Here is a 19,305-nt window from a genome sequence, read left to right as displayed (position 1 = left end):
AGATTATAAATATATAGGGAGAGGTAGCTTAGGAAGCAAGCTAACCTTAACCATGGTTCACTAAGAACCATGGTGAGGTTAGGCTTGACTGTCCATGGTTTGTAAAACTTGTAGGAAAAGCTAACCTTGATCATGGTTCACTTAAGAACCATGGTAAGGTCGGCCTAACCTCCAAGGTTTAGAAACTTGGATGGCAAGCTACTAAACTTGAAGAAGGTGACTTGAAATCCGGCCAAAGAAAGACAAGGAAGCTAGGCGGCCAAGAACTCAATTTGCTCACTTGATTTAATTCAAAAATATTTGATTTGGTTTAGTTAGGTTCATCATATGATGATGAAACCTAGCTAAATCAAATCTATGAAAAATTAGGAGCAAAATGAGTCCAATATGTAAAATTTTGCCTAGGCCCAGTCCTGGCTCAATTACTAGTCACACCCTCAAGTATTGTTAAATGCCACCCCTTTTTCCCTACTAAAAAAATATGAAATGAGTGTATCAACTAGGGAGGTTAAATGGAATTAAGCTCTCCAAGCAACCCACCCTAAAAATAATATACAATTACTAATTAAAAGCAAGTAAAGTGTCTCACAAATACAAAGGCAAAAAGTGAACCTATACAAAAGAACTATGTACAAAATATACACAATTAGAACTAAGCCTTCTCTTCATGATAGAGTAGTCCAAGTGAAGAATACCTTGGGCTTGAGAAACCCACTAGTCTTCAAGAGATCCAATTCTTCTTGTATTTTTCTAGCCATAATTCTAGTGACTGGGCCCTTGGCCCATGATCTATCAAGTTGTGTCCTGACTAATAGTTAAGCACTCGATCTAACACATTCCTTTTGACATGGCCCTTGTGATAGGTCATTTGGAGGGTAGAATGTCATCATCTCATTCCTTTTCGAGAGAATTTGCCCTCAAATCTCTTCAAGAGAATATGTCCTCAAATCTGTAACATGTACCAAAGGAATAGTCTTACATATATCAATTTGAATGAAACATTTCATGTTTTTATTTTATATATTGAAACGATTTTATTAATTATTTTCTTTTTATTAATTTTTGTGCATTCTAGTTTTATGTTTCTTATTAATGTTTACATTTTATGTTTTTATTTTATATTTATTATTTTTATTATTATTAATTTTTGTACATTCTAATTTTTTTGTTTCTTATTGATGTTTATCTATTGATGTCACTATTTTATAAACTACCGTATGCTCGTATGTTAAAATTTTAAGGAAGACATTAGGACATAAACAATGAATATAATTACAAATTTTTTATCGTCATATCATCTTATGATTCTTTCCGTGACTTTTTTTTTTGTGAAATGGATTTTTGAGACATTCAACAATATAAACGATATATATATATATATATATATATATATATATATATATATATATATATATACATATATATAATCAAAAATTTATTGCAACAACATCCATCATTCATTTATAATGATAAAGTGAATAAAAAATTTTCAAGGTTAAAATTATTGTTTATAAAATATTAAAATCAAATTAATTTATAAATTGAGAATTCAAAATATTTTTTTATCCTATAGATTAATTAATTCTATTCAAAAATTAAATTCAATCTTATTTACTTTTATTAATATTTTAAATTCCACAAATAACTATTGTTCGATGTATATTAATATTTTTTTATTATAGTGATACGATAAATATGTATACCATTTTTATTTTTATGAAATAATGTTATGATGAATATGAAAAAACAATTAGTTAATTTGTAAAAGGAAACGATACATTTTTTAAAAAAATATTTACGGCATTTAATTTTTTATTTTAATAGTTTTTTATTATTATTTATCCTTGTTGTCTAGAATGTAAATCACTAACTGTCTTCCAAACAAAGATTAAACAAAAAACATTTATATGTAATTATAAAATATTATAGTTAAAATATAATTGTCACAGTAAGTATTTGTGATTGTATGCCGGAGGCGAAGAACAAGCAAAAAAATAAAATAAAATAACATTAAGATTGTTTAAAAAAAATTCAATATAAATAAATTTATGTGTGAAAATTAATTTCCATATTTCTTAATAAAAAATATTTGAATATAAATTTAACACCGAAATTAATTAAGTAAAATATTTTTAAAACAACAAATTAAATTTAAATTATTAATTTTATTCACAATATCCATTATTTAAAACTTCAAATTTAATTTTGGATTTAAGATTTAGACTTAAATGTATTTTTGTCCCTAACCTATTGTAGTTGTGTGATTTTTGTCTCTTAATTTTTAATTGAACAATTTTAATCTCTAAAGTATCATAATTATGTAATTATTATTTCTCAAATATTATAAATTTTTTTACCTATTAAGTTACATAAAAAAATTTCATTATTTTGTTTAGTTTCAAACAGACAATAAACTAACTTAAGATATTTTTTTAATATATTTTTTTCTCTCAACATTACTGCTTCAGAAACACAATAGATTCATGAACATAATTTTCAAAATGAGAAATAATTGTAGAAGTGACATCTCCCTTAATGTATGATCAGATGCCAGTTTAATTTCAAAATTTACATAAATTTTTATAGTATAACGATGTATATAATCTAAAAACAAATATTTTGTACAAAAATTAAACATTTAGACGATATAACTTATCAACCATTCACTTTATAATTTTAAGAAAATAAAAGTCATTAAAATCAACTATTATCAATTATGCAACATGATCATTTGTTTTTTTTTTATAGAAGAATTATAGTTCTTTAGTATTTATATCTTTCTTTTATTTAAAATTTTTTATTGAAAATAATAATAATAATGATAAAATATTTAAGAAAATCATTTGGTAAAAAAATATATATTAAGGATCATCAAAAACAAATTGTAGCATACCAATAAATTAATCAAATATAATGTGGAGACAAATAAGTAATATAAAGATTTTATGATTCAAAATAAATTGAGAAAATAAAATCTTAGGATAGAATTAATTAATCCCGATTTTATGAGATTTTTTATTTTTGTAAATCTTTCCTTTTTCTATTTTACAGGATTCTTACTTCCTATGATTAAGGACTCAAATTCCCTTCTCATAACTTCTCATTTTTGGTGAGAATTATTTTCTTTTTTACTTTTTGCACAACTTTTTATTTTTAGTGAGAATTTTTTTTTCACTTCCATTATTTTTTCCACTTTTATAGGGGGAATTATTCTCTCCTTTCCACTTTGTACTATTTTCTCACTTTTGGTGAGAGAAAAAATCTTAATATTTTTTTAATTAATAATATTTACTAAATCAATTTACACACAAGGGGTTGACTTAATGTTTTCATATTCAATTCTCGCCTGTGTTAAAATAATGTTTGATCAATAGAAGTAACATTCTATGAACATAGATTAGTCTTTGATTTTTAATTTTGGGACACTACATGAACTATGTTAATGGACAAAAAAAATATTATAAAAATATTCTTAGAATTTATTTTCTTGATAGTATCTTCAAGACTAATTACATCTAAATGCATTTCATATTCATATGTTATACAACAATATATGAAACAAATGTATAAAAGAATATAATCAATGAGACATGCTAACCTTGAAATATGAATTCAAGAATACGACTTGAATATAATTTGTTGTATAGTTTCGTACCTATGTGTTTTTTATGGTGAAAGGAGCTTATGTCTCATGGATGAATCATGACCATATGATCAAAATATAATCAATGACTAAGATTTTTTTTTTGGAGATGTATCATTTAGGGTTATAGAGGATCGTTCTCCAACATTAAGAGATTAAAATGGTCACAATTATATGATAGATTTAATAATTTTATTTAAACATTCCTTGCACATTGTAATAACAACAATGTAAACGACGAATACGAGAGAGACGGTCGTGCTAATAACATATTATGAAAATCAACATAAAAATATAATGTTTATTTGGTACTATGTTTGTGATCTACGTTTTTTAACATTTTCACGTCATAACGCACCAAAAGCAACTAATAATTGCTTTTCCAAATCACGTCTAAGTTGACAGAGAGTGAAAGCAAACACACACATAAACTATAACGTGAAAATAATGGGGAGAAAAGAGAAAAAAGATAGAGAAAACAATAAAATAGAAAAAATGAAGAGTTTCTTATAATATTTTTAATGATGAAACAAACAACTTATAAGTATAAATAATTAAAAAAGGTAATAATATCAAGGTGAAACATATATAGACCAACATCATAAAATATTCATAAAAAAAATGAAAATTATACCAAAACTACTTCTAAAAGACCAAAATACTTTTGTCCGTTTCTGTAAACAACTGCAACCCGTCGCGGGTGAAAAAAAAAGGGTCCAATCCTAAATGCGTGAACCTGATTTTGTAATACAAATCGAGAGGGTGTTGTTGCGCTGATCCATTGCCGCTAGTGCTATGCCCAACCAATAGCATACCCACATTTTATCATTTCACTTTCACGTTTACCTTCCATCCCCACCAATTCAGATTAGTATAACTTCTCTTTTTCTACTCTCTGTAAGCATCTCAACCATTCTCTCCCCTTCCTTCAATTCGAAACGTGTCTCTGTAATGCATCTCAGATGTAAAAACTATATAATAATCTCTTCTCTTCAATGCGTAGCCGTTTTGTTCTTGCTATCTTTAGTTGTGGTGGTTTTTTTCTTTGCAGGGTTAGTATACAGATGATAACTACTACTAGCAAAGTTTATTCTTGTTTACCTGCATTTACAAGCATGCATAATTTCATGGGACAAAGTAAGCTCTTGCTCCAAACTGATTACTAGAACTGTTTTGATTTCTTTTGTTATTTTACTATAATGCTTTACGAGGTGTATGCTTGTTGAATTTGATTCCTTTCAAAGCATTGCTTTTCTTTGACGTATTAGTCATCAATTTTTGTTTTTCTATTATTCAATTTCATGTGTTGATTACTTCTTAGCTTTTGTGATGTGGTGTTGCATACTTGAACAACTTGAACAATCTTTTTCTAGTTTTTTATTATGAGACTATTTAAAGCCTGGTTGGATAAATTTCTCCATAAGCACCTCTTTCTGGAGAGAAAAATAGGAAGAAAAGTTAACATAAGTTTCTCTCTAAGTTAAAATTAGCTTATATAGAAGTTAAAAGTGATATTTTAGAGAAGTTAATAGGAGAGAGTTTCTATAAATTAGTTTATGCATAAGCTAATTTTAGCTTATGGAGAAACTTATTTCATTTTTCTTTCCTCTTTTTCTCTTCAAAAAGTGCTTCTAAGAAGTTTACCTATTCAGGCCCTATTTTACTGAAAAAGCATGGAATGGAACCTGTACCCATGTCACACTGCAGGGCTTGGGAAAGCTTATTGAGTTTCTGAAAATATCGTGTCTTGATGTTTTAGGATTTATGTATAAAGCGTCATCTGATGTTCTTTTTGAAAGGGAAAGCAATACCGATGGACAATTGCAAAATTTCCCGTTGTCTTCATATGAAACTGCCATGGAAAAGATTTCATCTCTTATTACTCGGCAAAGGCGTGGGGAAAAGCCACCAATTGCTAACAAATTAGAAATGATGTCATTGTATCTTAAGGTAATATGCTGAACTATCCAAGAATTTTGAAGTCATAATGGTGACAGATTGTGGTATGTGATTTTAGACTCATAATTAGGCATTGATTTTTCTTGGTTGGCTATGGAGGTGTAATCTAATTTACTCCCAAGCTATCCACCCAATCCAAAATAAGGAAGAAAATAGAACAAAAGAGAAAATGGTTTGTGAGACTGGAACTCAGCAGACTTGAAATTTCTTATGTTTTTTACCAATTAGGGAAATTTTCTATTTCTTAGAAATCACTTCTAGTAGGTGAAAATGTTCCTTGAATTGTTTGATTCTCATCATATTTCCAAGGCCTGGCCTCAAAGCTTCAGGAGACTTCTTTGAACAGTAGGAAATGAAATGCATGTCTTCTATACAGATACTGGGTTTGGAAGAAGATATAAATAAGCTCAACATTATTCATGTGGCAGGCACAAAGGGGAAGGTACCCTTTTCATAATTTGTTATTTTTTTTTTGTTCATTTTTATCAATTATCTGTTTGTTGAAAAGTCAATTTTGCTTTTTGCTTCAAGATTCATGAACAAATTATTATTATCAACATTATATATATCTTTTAAATAAGATGGTGCTTGTCTTATGAAGTTTGAAATAATGAGTTTACACAACAGATATTTAATCAATTTATAGTTATTTGATACAGTTGTTGGGTATCTGACATGACAGAAAACGCATCCCTAATATTCATATTCATCCCTCAGTTCCTCTTTTATTAATGGATTACTTGTCAGGGTTCAACATGCATATTCTGTGAGGCAATCTTAAAGGAGTGTGGCTTTCGCACTGGAGTTTTCACATCCCCTCACCTAATTGATGTGCGTGAACGATTTCGTATAGATGGGTTAGTAATTGAATGAACTAACTTGTTTAGAATAGCTGATATTGTATCAGCATTCCTTTCATCTATTCTGATCTCTCACACACTCTTCTTATGTCTTTGTCTCTCTTTTTCTCTCTCTCTCACACACGCTCTTCTTATGTCTCCCTTCCCAGAATGCATGAATGTACAGCACAGATATATGGTTGATCCTGGTAAACCACCATACAGAAAAGTTCAAAACTTGTTACTCAAAACAATGAACCTAGATGTATAAGAATACATGATAAATCTATACTTCAGTATATTCTTATTTTTTACTGTAGTAATATCTTGTGAAAAAATTGCATTTAGATAAACTGCTTTGCTGTAACATATTTCTATTATAAATGTTCACAATGCTTTATTAATAAATACCATACCTTTTTGTCCATGAAGAATTGGAGGGTAATCCATGTGAGCATCTCTAAACATTATTGGCCAGTACACTCATTATCTTGTTAATAAAGCCATCACCTAATTGTAAGTTCAAACTTCAAAGAGATAAAGCAACTAAGGCTACCTATTTTTAAGATGAAAAGCAATGACATTTTCCTTCTGAAAAGCAGGGCTAGATTAGGAAATATGAATCTGCAATATAATTTTGTATACTGGTATAAAAAATAATTGGTGCCAATTTATTTAGCTGTTTTGCTGAAATTTTTGCCTTCTGCACTTATTTTTGTAATTGCATATGATTAACTTGAGTTGTTATTTTCTCTGTAGGATTGACATATCTGAAGACAAGTTTTTACAGTATTTCTGGGATTGTTGGAACCGATTGGAGGTATTATTTATTAATTTTTTTAAGAGACTCTTGGACTTACTTTTTATCTTAGATCCAAGCACTGCTTTAAGCACCATCATTGCTTGTATTTTAGAAGAACCGGCTATTAGAGTAATTTTGGCCTTTCTCTGTTGGCCTTCTGATGATATACTCATACAAAATAGAAAACAGAGCTCACTTTCAGTGTAGGCAAAAGGCTGGACCCTTCACTTTGGCTGATATTGAGATGATATCATCTCAATGGGGATTTGTATAAAGAACAGAAGGGAAATATCAACAAAACAGAAATGGAAATGTAGAGACACTGCAAGCACTTCAAGGGGGTTGATTTCTCCCTTCCCAAACCTCACTCACAATTTTTCTACCCTTTGTCGCTCCTTTTTTTTTTTATCCTACCCCGCACTACCCAAATCTGTTTCTTGCCCCACCTGTCATGTGAGCAAGTAGGTTTTATTGCACCCTCCCAATGAGCCCATTATATTTCCTTTACATACTAGATACTACTCACAATAGCCTTTAATCAACTGCTGCTATTCCTTTTCCTGTCTGTTAGATTTTATCTTAGAACCGATAGGATTAAGTGAAGTTTCCCAAGAGCATATAAATTGCATCTTAATAATTAAGGCAAATGATGTGGGACTTTCCAACACCCCTTCCATAGATTCTTGGCGGACTAGGCAATACTCAGTGGAAACTATAGAAATGATGAAAACAGGCTTTAGGCTGTGATTTCATATTAGTTTCCCTCTTAAAACCAATTGGCTTAAGTGAAGTTATCCAACATGTATATAAACCACTTCCCAATAATTGAGGTAGACAATGTGGTACTTTCCAATATTATCATTCACTTTAGTGCTAAGGGTTTTATCAAATACCTGTTCTATTATTCTATTTAGATCTTTGAAATACCCTAAACTATTTTAGTTTTGTGGATCAAAAGGGAGAGAGCTATGTGTCTTTGATTGAAAAGCAAGCTTCATGGCTATTATTGCTTACAATTTTTTTCCTAGTTTCAGAGTGAAAGTTCTTGTGTTAAACCACTTTACAAAATTGACTGGACATTATACTTGGATCTTGGATGCTTATGTAGCAGAATATAAGTCTTTTCATTTTAAAAAAAAAAAAAACTCTTCCTTCATTGTCCATTGATATTGATAAGATATTGTAACTTCCATACAGCATATTTCAAATTTAATCATTAAATATTTGTTTCATATTGGGAACCATTTGGAAACAATGTAACATGAATATATCCAATGACATCTTTTGGTGGCAGATTCTCAATTCCTGAAGCTTAATTTTACAGGAAAATACAACAGAGCAGCTTTCAATGCCCCCATTATTTCTGTTTCTCACAATATTGGCCTTCAAAATATTTATATCTGAACAGGTAAACAATGCGTATCATTTTATTATTGAATTTCTTGCTAAAATGTCCTTGAAAAATTGATGTAGATATCACTGTTTGCAGAAGTCAATGTGAAAGATTTGATGTGATGAAAATGTCATATTCTGGATCAAATTTTCATAATCCACCAGCCAATAATGTTTATGAAATTATTTTACTTGTATTATTGTTTTGGAGGTGCAAGATTAAATTTGTTCTGAATAATGCAGTAGCAAACTAACCAATTTGTCAATGCTTGATGAGATTTGATTAGATTTATGTGTTGTATTTCGTCATTATCAGTTATATATCTGATTGTTATCTCATCCCTACAATCAAGGCATCTTGTAATTAATTTGATTATTATTCTATCATTATAAATAAAGCTGCTGAGGGAGTATTTTCCCAAGCATTCATATTATTTCAGTGCCTGTTCTTAAGTCTTTCTAATTATAAAATAGTTCTTATGTCATTTCTAGTATACATCTTTACCTTTATTTCCCTGCAGAATGCTTGTTGCATTCTGGACTTCTTTGTGGTAAAATGTTTTCATAAACGAGACCACTGCTTGTTACCTTACATACTCTTTTAAGTAAAAAATACAATGAATTGTAAATTACTGAGCTCTTTTTGTTTCATTATAAGGCTTTCTTTCTATCAATACATGAACGGATTACCTTTTCATCTCAGCATCTATGTATTTCTAGCATGTGATATTTATCTAAATTCTATCAAGATGATTCTGAAATTAGAATGGCTCTGAAAACTATGTTTCATCACCTGCTAATAGTCAAAGATGAAATCCTACAAATATTCTATTTTCTTGGATCATAATAACATTCTTTTGTTCCTATATGTATATTTTCATCTTGATGAAATATTATGCTTTGATTCAAGAATTCTTGCCCAACTTTTACCTTTGTATGCTGTACCTTTAAGTATAATGTGCTCCCACTTCGTACAATTTTTTTGGCTTTTACTTGTAGTGTAAGTTCTTATGAACATTTTCTTATCTGCTTATGTTGCCATTCTTTATTCTTCTTCTTTTCTCCACTTTTTCCCTCACTGCTAATATTTCATTTAATGGTTCCCTCTTCTTTTCTCCACTTTTTCCTTCACTGCAAATATTTCATTTAAATGGTTCCCATTCATAGGTTGATGCTGCCATTATAGAAGTTGGCCTTGGAGGCAAAGAAGACTCAACTAATGTGGTATGCATTTGATCATTTTGATGTATGGTATCATAGATTTATTCTTTAACTTTTGTTGTTAACAATATGATGCATTCCAAATCCATGGAAGGCCAATTTCTATCGTTTCTGGCAACTAGTTCATCAAATCCAAACTTGCATTTACAAGAAAATAATGAATGCAGCAGAAAATTGAAAAATGGAGAAGAATTAGAAATGCCACAAACTCAGCAGTTTGATAAGTCAGATTAAGATTTGCCACAAAGGATTCAACCTTAGATAAGAACCAAGTTCTTCCACAAGAATCAAGAGAAAACTCTCTCTTCAAGAGTCTCAATTAATATTGACTTCTAAAGATTTTACAAAAGGTTAGGAAAGGCCTATATATACAAATAGTGTCTTTAGAAGTGTATTGGACATTCTAAGGCTTTTCAAATAAGTTTTAAAAGCTTTTGACATGCAAAAAGAAATTCAAAATACAGTAGCAGTTGTGCTAGATTCGCTAAACCAATATATGCTCACTCAGTGAATTAAATTTCTAATAAGTCGGAGTGCGAAATTCAGTTAGCCAAAGACTCTCACAGAGAAAACTCACTCTGGCTCAGCTTGAAGACACTCGCTTAGCTTATTCAACTTTGATGGAATTAGACAGCAAAGTTCACTCAGTTGAAAGCCTCTCATTGAGCCAAAACTTAAACTCTGGCTCAGCCGAAAGAGCTCAGCTAATTCAACTCCGATGGAAATAGAGAGGAAAATTTTCTCGGCTGAAAGATTTCTCACTCAACAAATTTAAACTCTGATAAGTTAGAGAGCAAAATCTACTCAGCCAAAGAACTTTGGCTCAAGTAAAGAACTTAGAGACCTATTTTCAGTCACTAATTTTGTCTCTAATTTTTCTAACAGCATTATTCCTTTGAAATGATTCATGCACAAAATCATCTCAAGATTATTTACAAGCACCAAGTGCCAAATTTCCCATTCTACAAGTTAGCTCCATTTCTTCACGCAAATAAATGGGTTGAGCTTTCTTTTTTGGCCTCCAAGGTCTTTAAAAGCAATCCAAAAATGATCATCATGTCCTTCCTTGGTTAGCCATTCCAGGATCATATTACCATATTTCTTGTTTAATATATTCTCTTGAACTAAAAAAAGAAAAGTTTTTAAAGAAATTTTAACCTATAGCAAATGATTTATGATTATTACATTTCAAAACGATTATGAACTTGCAGATTAAGCAACCTACTGTTTGTGGCATTACTTCTCTGGGCATGGATCATACTGAGATATTGGGTGCGTATGTCTCAGACTTTCTGAAAAATTCTTTCTGTTGCTTTGCATATTATTTAAGCTTGACTTGTTCCAGTGGTGGCACAGTGGTTTCCATCATCTAAGTAAACTCTCATTTTTTTATCTTTATTTGTTGTGCTTTTTCTTCAACAACAGTAAATTGACCACAATATGGAAAAAAGTATTTAAATTACTAAAACTATGCAGGAGATACTCTTGAACAGATAGCTTCACACAAGGCAGGGATTTTTAAGGTATTCAAATTTTACTCAACCAACCAAACTTGCACATTGATTTCTATGGAAATATGCTACTTGTTGTAGTACTTTATTTTTTTCTACTTATTTTATTTGTATGTCCCCAACTTCCTGTTTTGCCTTATCTTCTGAAGATGTTCCCTGTTCTTGAAGCCTAAAGTTCCTGCCTTCACAGTACCCCAGCCTCCTGAAGCAATGGATGTTATCCTTGAGAGGGCCAAGGAGCTCATGGTAATCATTGTTCACAATCCTATCAACTATTATATATTGCCTCAAGGAGAGAGCATTATGAAGTTTTTATCTATATGCCAAATTCTTTGATTATTTTGATAAAAACATATCTAGAGTTCTTATGGTCAGAAGCTCCTATGTTCACCTTGACTCGGGATGTTGTTTATTAAAATATTGCTAGAAACCCATAAAACTTCAAATTCTTTGATACTTTTTTGCAATTTAGATTAATTAAAGATCTGAATTTTATCTAGTTTGAGCTTGGTCTGTTACTGTATATATGTGATACTTTGATTACGTGTATAAATGACAGCTCAGTGCATGATGCCCCCACCTGATGTATGCTGCCCTACCCCCACAAGCAGAAATGCTATTTCCAGGATTTTAGCCTGTGATCTCACATTGTTTACATGTGATATAATAAATGACTTGAGGAATAAAATGATGTTTCTTCAAATAAAAAGCTTGGAGGTGCCATTTGTTTATACCATACATTTGTTATGATATTTAGTAGGCATGACAATGGTGGGACGGGGAGTCCAGGGCAGGTTTTGTTCTCCTTGTCCTTGCCCCCACCAAGGACAAGGCAAGTTCGGGGTTGGGTTTGGTAAAGATAGGGATAAAAAATTTAAACTCAACCGCATTCCCATCTTGTTCCAGATACTCATCCCACTCTTTATTTTTCTAAATTCAAGTTATATAATATAATATATGTATATATATAATTCAAATAAAATGTAAAAATTAATAGACAAGAAAAATCTTAAAAAGAAGAAACTTATGAACTAAATTATATTTTTAATGAAATGTGTTATTTCAACCTTACTATTTATTTATTATTATTATTATTATTATTATTGTAATTTAAATTATTTAACTATTATAATAATAATTACTTTATATTTTCAATAATTATAAGAAATAGTGAGATTAAAATCCTAACATATATATGTGTGTGTGTGAAAATTTGACTGCAGGACATGTATGGTTTTGGAAGCAGTGCAAGTAGTTACATACCCAAACCTATCCTTGTCCCTCCTTTTCTAAATCGGGAAAAAACTAAACCCAGTCAAAATAGGTCGATGGAACTCAAAATCTCAATTGATTGGATGGTCAATTGCAGATTCAAGCCCAAAGAAACCTCCCATTTAGAAGGTTTATTCTGGAAAGAGGTGTAGGACATAGAAATCTGTCTTGTGGCAGATCTGTGGGAGCAGTTATGTATTTTTAATAGCACTTATTTTATGTATGGTGTGATAATAGACAGTTATTAAGTTCAGTTATGTCTTTCTAGGAGCAGCCATTATATAAACTTATTAGGTTTTGTAGGAGGATCAAGTAACTTTCATATATTATATGCACAATATGAAAATAAAGAGCGGGAGAGTGCATTTGGAAGTTCTTTGAACCGGGTTATTCTCTGAAGGAGTTGTTGAAACTCTGGAACAGCTTCTTTAATTTTTTATTCAATTAGTGTGTGTTAATCTCAAATTCCAGTGGTGTTCTATTTCTATCGTTAGCTAGGTTGTCAAATTTGAGAGTTTATGTAAATTCATGGAACTTTTGTAGACTTGACTTGTAGGCTTGACTTTTAAACTTGTAAGAGTTTACTTATTATCAATTATAAAAATAACTTTGAAAAACCTATTAGTGACATATATATATATATATATATATATATATATATATATATATATATATATATAACATACTACCCTTAATACAACAATAATTCAACATTTCAACTCCATAAAAAGGCAAAGTACTAAACTACAATAATGAAGTGCTATAGTACATTAGTATTAAAATTATATTTAATTTCATAAAAAAGTAGTCCTAAAGTGAAAATGTTTAAAAAAAGAGTTGATGTCTTCAAATAATTTGAGTCATAGTAAAACACTAACACTTTGGAGTTAATGGAGAAAAAATTACATTTGATTTCAAACTCACTAACTAGTTTCTTGACTTGAGAGTTTATAAGAGTTTACACTAGTAAAAAGAGTTTACCAAGTTTATCTGAAAAAGAGTTTGCTAGAGTTTACTTGTTTTCTCTACGTTGGATCATAAACTCTTACTACTTAACTCAAGAGTTTGACAACCTTGATCATTAGTTATCACTATCAAAGTTAGATTGTGGTCAAACATATACCCACGAGTTCTAATTTAATTGTCATGCCTAATTTCTAGGTGTTTTGAAGGACAAGTTTTTGTTTTTGTTTTTTTTAACCATGATATTGATACAAAGTATCTACTGCTAGTAGTAGTGATAATCTTTGTCAAAGATTGTGAGCGTACACAAAACGAGTTTTCTCCTCCCAATATAATTTATCTCATACCTAAGGTCATGATTTGAACTCTAAACAACTTGTTTAAGGGACACAAGTTGTTACCGCTTGTGTCAACTAATGTTGGTAATGTAATCAACTTTAAAACTATGTTTGTAATTAAAAAATAAATTATTAATGAAATAATAAACTGAACCTTTTAATGAAAATACATATTTAGCCTTGGTCTGGCTATCTGAAAGATTATCTTTCTCATCCTTTCAATCATATGCAATCAACTACTCCCTGTATTTTAGAACTGATTTAGTAGGAAAATATAGGCCAGCAATCATACAAGCATGCAGGAGCATGTGCAACCTCACATGAGCAGATGAGCTTATTTACTGTTAATTTAATGCTATTAATTATTTTCCTATTTTCAATGGCTACAGGTTCCACTGGAAGTGACTGAACCTTTTGATTGTAAACAAATGAAGGGATTAAAGCTTCGTTTATCTGGTGATCACCAATTCTATAATGCTGCTCTTGCAGTCTCACTTTCTAGATGCTGGCTTCAGAGAACAGGAAACTGGGAAAAAAAATTTCAAAACGTTAGTTAAAATTCTACTTTTTCATACATGTATCTAAGTAAATGTTTAAGCAAGGCCTTGTAAATCATAATGCATTAGAATCTATAATCAATTGCCAATAATTATGCTTTCAGCAATTATGTGTCTTTTATAAGAATTTTTAGAATGAGTCCCTTGTCACTTGTCAGAGTCAGATTTTAATACTTTAGGATGGATTAACCAGTTTTTTTTTTTTTTCTTTTCATTTCATGTGTGTAACAATTTTTTTTTAATAATTTTTTTCCACTTTTAGATTATTCCACATGCTTTTCTTTAATTGTTTGATGATCTAAGGTATCAATTCAAGGATATATTTATATACCTCTGTCTTCATTATATACCATTTTCACCCATTTTTAACTGTATAATAGGATTTTCAGGTTTCAAATTTGCCAGATGAATTTATTAGAGGCCTTTCAACTGCTCATTTTTCTGGAAGGGCTCAGATTGTTTATGACAATTATCCGAATTCTGACTGCTCAGAAATCTTGTCCAAAAATTGTGGTGGAGAGTTAATATTTTATTTGGATGGAGCTCATAGTCCAGAGAGCATGGAGGCTTGTGCAAAGTGGTTCTCTAATGCCGTAAGAGAATATGAAATTCCATCAGATTTGTCTTTCGAACTAAAAAATGCAGAGGAATTTTCAGAAAATGGTCACATCCTACATGAAAGGAAGACCTTGGAGCAGTTTGAGAAATCTTTTAGACGGGTAGGTATTCTTAAAATTGTTGATCGTTTCAGCTGTTCCTGGAGCTTAACCATTGTTGTGATAACATAGTATATCCTTTTTCAGATATGTCTTTTCCAATTTTTAAGTAAATAGATTTGTCACTCTCAACTAGCTATATTAATGCAATCCTCAACACTACTTGTTTTATATTTTATATTATTCATTGTTGTTGAGATTTCTTGAATCTGACATAGTATCACACGAAGTTCTTTTGGTCATCTATTTAGTTAATAATTACCTCCTGATACTCAGCATTGATTAATTGTAGATTCTTCTATTCAATTGCTTAGATGTGAGAAATCCCCATATTTTGCTTCCACGGCTGGTGAGTACCTGTGCTTCTTCAGGTATTCCTGAATCCTGCTTCAAACATCTCATAATTTTTTACTTTTACTTTGTAATGAAAAAAGCTATTTTCAATTCGTTACTTTACCTTGTTTTGCATACACATAAAAATTGTGAGTGGGTTTAAGGATATCAGTTAAGGGAGTAGACCCTCTTGACATATGGTGGAGAAATGTGTTTCCAATATATTCTATATGAAACGCTACATTATGTTTAGATGATCTGCTGGAAGAAAAAAAAATAGAAAAAAGGAATGACGTCCAAGCGGTTCTACCTGTTTTCTTACTTTGCTATCTGAGATTTTGTGTGCATACCTATGAGTTGCATTGCACTAATGCATTCAAAATATGCTGTAACCTTCCGTAGGTATTCATTTCTCAAGAGCACTTTTTGTCCCAAATATGTCGAAGTATAGTAAGGTTACTTCTGGTGCATCAGTTATTTCATCTGATTTCCATGGCATAGACCTGTCATGGCAATTTAACCTCCAAAGAATCTGGGAGAAGATTATGCACGGGAAAGGTATGCCCCATCTTTTCATCGTGTAACATGTTCTTTACCACTCTAGGAACCTTGGCGGTGATGTCATTATGCTTGTCTTGGTCATATTGTCTCTTTCATATAGCAAATGGATCTTTTAGCATCAAGGGGCAATAACTGATAGGATGGGCTCAGGGAGGCCTAAAAAAAGAGATAAAAATAAATGGTTGAAGGATTTTCTAGTTTGGTCTTAGATATTTTATCTTTAATTATATTGTTTTCATTTTTACTTTTCTTAAAATAATAGGATGTCGATACATGGATAAATATTATCCATTGATTGACATTGGGTAACATAACCATATTCCTCTTTAGAGGTTATCATCAATGAATGAATGAAGAAATATTTCATTATTATTTTTACCTTGTAGTCTCTCTTATTGTAGCCTTACAGTATCTTCGGTAGGCACTATGAGACAAGATAAAATGCTACATAAAAGCTAAGATATAAAACTGAAATTTCTTAATTCATTGATGATAATATATAAAGAGGAATAAAATTATATAATGCTGCTATGTGTCAATTAATGGATAATATTTATCCATGTGTCAACATCTTATTATTTTAAAAAGTAAAATAAAACCAATATAATTACAAGATAAATATCTTAGACCAACATATAAAGTCCTTTAACCATTTAATTTTATCTCTTTCGGGCCTCCCTAACCCATCTTATCAATAACAGCCAGATATCAATTTCTTTAATTTCATTATCTATTGTCACAGTAATCGTTATATGATTTTCTGAGGCTCAACTGATAGAAACTGGATAAAATCTAGAATGAAATGAGATTTTATTGGTCAAATCAAAATCACCAATTTCCAATCTGTATTAGTGTGATAGTAGAATGGCAACGTTAAATTTTACAAGAATGACTGAATGAACTCCCAGGAATTCAAGAGCCTGGTCTCTCCCGCACAAAACTAATTCTCACCAACTAACTATCCCTATCATCTCCTGCCTCCATTTGCAATAATCAATTGAAATATTCATTCTTAGAATTTAAAGAGTAAAGCTATTTAGTTATTATGCTGGTCTTCCTTCAACATCCATATTATCTTTTAAACAAAGTTGAAAATATTTCCAATGGAAATTCAACCAAAAGATGAGACACAAGATACTGTTTTATGTTTGTGGAACTTCAAGTTGTAAAATTCAACAGCGATTGCTATGATCAAGTTCTTTAAAATTAGGCTTTGGATTATGCCTAGATAAATATAAATGTAATGATAGAAAATTGCCTGAAGTTATTTAGACAGCTCATAGCAGAATTCCTTAAGATCATGCTGAGATTGTTGGCTTAGAGGACCAAGCATTCTTGACAAAGCTTGACTTTTCTGACTTGTGCATTATTTGCAGAAATGACCACGTCAGTTGAAAAAGATTTCAAGATAGATAGCAAGGAGATCTTACCACCTCCCGAGTTTCTTTACGATAATGCTTCAAGCAGTGGATTTTCTCGTAACTATCTTCCACGCAGTACAGTAATACCTTCATTGCCATTGGCAATAAAATGGCTGCGGGACTGTGCCAAAGAACACCCTTCCACAAGACTTCAGGTAACAATAACGTGGATGGTACTTGGTTCTTATATTTGACTTGGCTAATGGGTGGATACTCCTTAATGCTATAAATCTCAAATTTTTCTCTTGAACTGGGAACATCCTAGTAAATCCGATTAAGCCAGTAAGAAACAATCAAATTTTTTTCTCTCTTCTATTTTGCAAAGGTGTCTCATTTCTACCTTCATGTTCCTGACAGTCAACTTTATTCTATTGGGTTGATTTGTTTGTTCTTCTCTTTTCCTTGCCTTATCCATTTTTTCATTAACGGTGTTGAAACCCCAGTGATGGATTATTTTGGTTAACCACTGGTGCCTATAATTTCCCTTTTTGAAAACGAATGGTGTTTTTTGTTTTACCTATCCCCATACCCTGTACTAAGTGCATGCTAAAAGCCAATTCTTATCAATGCTTGCAGGTTCTTGTCACAGGATCACTGCATCTTGTTGGAGATGTACTAAAGCTCTTGAAAAGATGAGATTTAAATTGAAGAGAAGTGCTTACCTTGCCTTTGGAAACTTTTTATTGCACCAAAATATTGTCATTCTTTCAATCATTTAAGCTGTTACTGAGCTTCTGTGATTGCTCAATGGTGTGAAAATATATTTCTTTACAAATCTGAGCTTATATGAGCATACTATTTTTCACAGCATCTCCTAAATAATGAAAAACGCCGGAAAGACAAAAGGCTGAGTTGGTAAACCAATATTAAAGGACTTCCATTGCTAATCTTGAGATAGTTCAGTCTAGGACTATCACTTGATACTGTGATACTAATTATTTTTAATACATACTTCTTGACCCTTAATAATTTTAGGCAGACTCGGGATAGAGTAAAAAAGGAAACCATGATTTTTCTAGAGGTTTTAGGAAAATGACGAAATAACAGAACGCAAAAACTATATTTAATATTTATTTCGATAAAATAATGATAATTTCTGCAATCCAAAACCTTTATTTGCAATTTGGTTAGCTCATGCTATTCAAAGCCGATCGACATACCAGAGTTGGAAAAAAAAAATGAAGGGAAATGTTTAGTTTGGAATTAGGATTCATATTTTTACGAGTATCGGTTTACATTTTTAAATGTTCATTAAACGAATTATGTATGTAATTTTTGCTTGCAGTTCATTTGTATTTCTTTTTTTCCATGGGGAAAAAAAGATATATAACACAAAAGTAAATAGATAATTGGTATATAAATTAAACAAATAAAGTAATTGGATTCAAATATGTTTAAAATTGAGTATCCAATTCTTTTAAATATTCGGAATAAGACTTTTGTTATTTGACTTAAATAAACTTGGCTTGGTGGATGATATACACGGTCTAGATTAAAAAAAAATGTTTAAAAGTAAAACTTGGGTGAGGATAGATATTTGTGTTTGTTTACAGGTTTGGATGTGTGTATATCGAAATTTTTACACAAAATTAATATTTTAGAAAGTAAATCATGTTTTCTAATTTAATGTGGATTATCTCTCATCAAATACTAAAATGCTTGAAATCAATTATGCGAGATTGCTACTCTTTTTCTTCATGTCCATTAAAAGCAAAACAGAAGTAATTGTTGCGTCATTTGACTGCAGTTGATGTAACTCATCTTTCAACTTTTCTTA

The 19,305-nt window shown here is 30.7% G+C and overlaps 1 protein-coding gene across 6 annotated transcripts; it reads left to right on the top strand.

Annotated features, from left to right (window-relative positions):
* The first annotated feature begins 4,340 nt into the window (after nucleotides 1–4,340).
* Nucleotides 4,341–18,399, top strand: DFC (DHFS-FPGS homolog C). 6 transcript variants are annotated; one of them, XM_020346468.3, is made up of 17 exons: nucleotides 4,350–4,607; nucleotides 4,695–4,780; nucleotides 5,403–5,593; nucleotides 5,979–6,044; nucleotides 6,350–6,459; nucleotides 7,201–7,261; nucleotides 8,568–8,651; nucleotides 9,803–9,859; nucleotides 11,068–11,128; nucleotides 11,333–11,379; nucleotides 11,536–11,613; nucleotides 14,330–14,488; nucleotides 14,878–15,216; nucleotides 15,506–15,584; nucleotides 15,949–16,104; nucleotides 17,484–17,683; nucleotides 18,105–18,399. In XM_020346468.3, coding segments are annotated over exons 1-17 (1,836 nt in total). In that variant the 5' UTR covers nucleotides 4,350–4,605; the 3' UTR covers nucleotides 18,165–18,399. The 6 variants fall into 6 exon arrangements, 5 of the variants coding, with proteins under 5 accessions (XP_020202057.1, XP_020202071.1, XP_082916692.1 ...); XM_020346482.3 differs by having other exon boundaries at nucleotides 4,351–4,540; XM_083060566.1 differs by having other exon boundaries at nucleotides 4,353–4,607; nucleotides 14,887–15,216.
* The last annotated feature ends 906 nt before the right edge of the window (nucleotides 18,400–19,305 follow it).

The sequence above is a fragment of the Cajanus cajan genome, chromosome 7 (assembly GCF_000230855.2).
Source record: "Cajanus cajan strain Asha chromosome 7, NIPB_CcT2T_4, whole genome shotgun sequence".
Classification (NCBI taxonomy): Eukaryota; Viridiplantae; Streptophyta; class Magnoliopsida; order Fabales; family Fabaceae; genus Cajanus; species Cajanus cajan.
This window is presented reverse-complemented; position numbering and strand designations above follow the sequence as displayed.

Bases quoted from the DNA above. Each gene is read 5' to 3' on its own strand.
- DFC (XM_020346468.3), top strand. The intron at 6,460-7,200 runs GTTAGTAATTGA...TTTTCTCTGTAG, and splicing joins GAACGATTTCGTATAGATGG to GATTGACATATCTGAAGACA. The intron at 14,489-14,877 runs GTTAGTTAAAAT...ACTGTATAATAG, and splicing joins GGGAAAAAAAATTTCAAAAC to GATTTTCAGGTTTCAAATTT.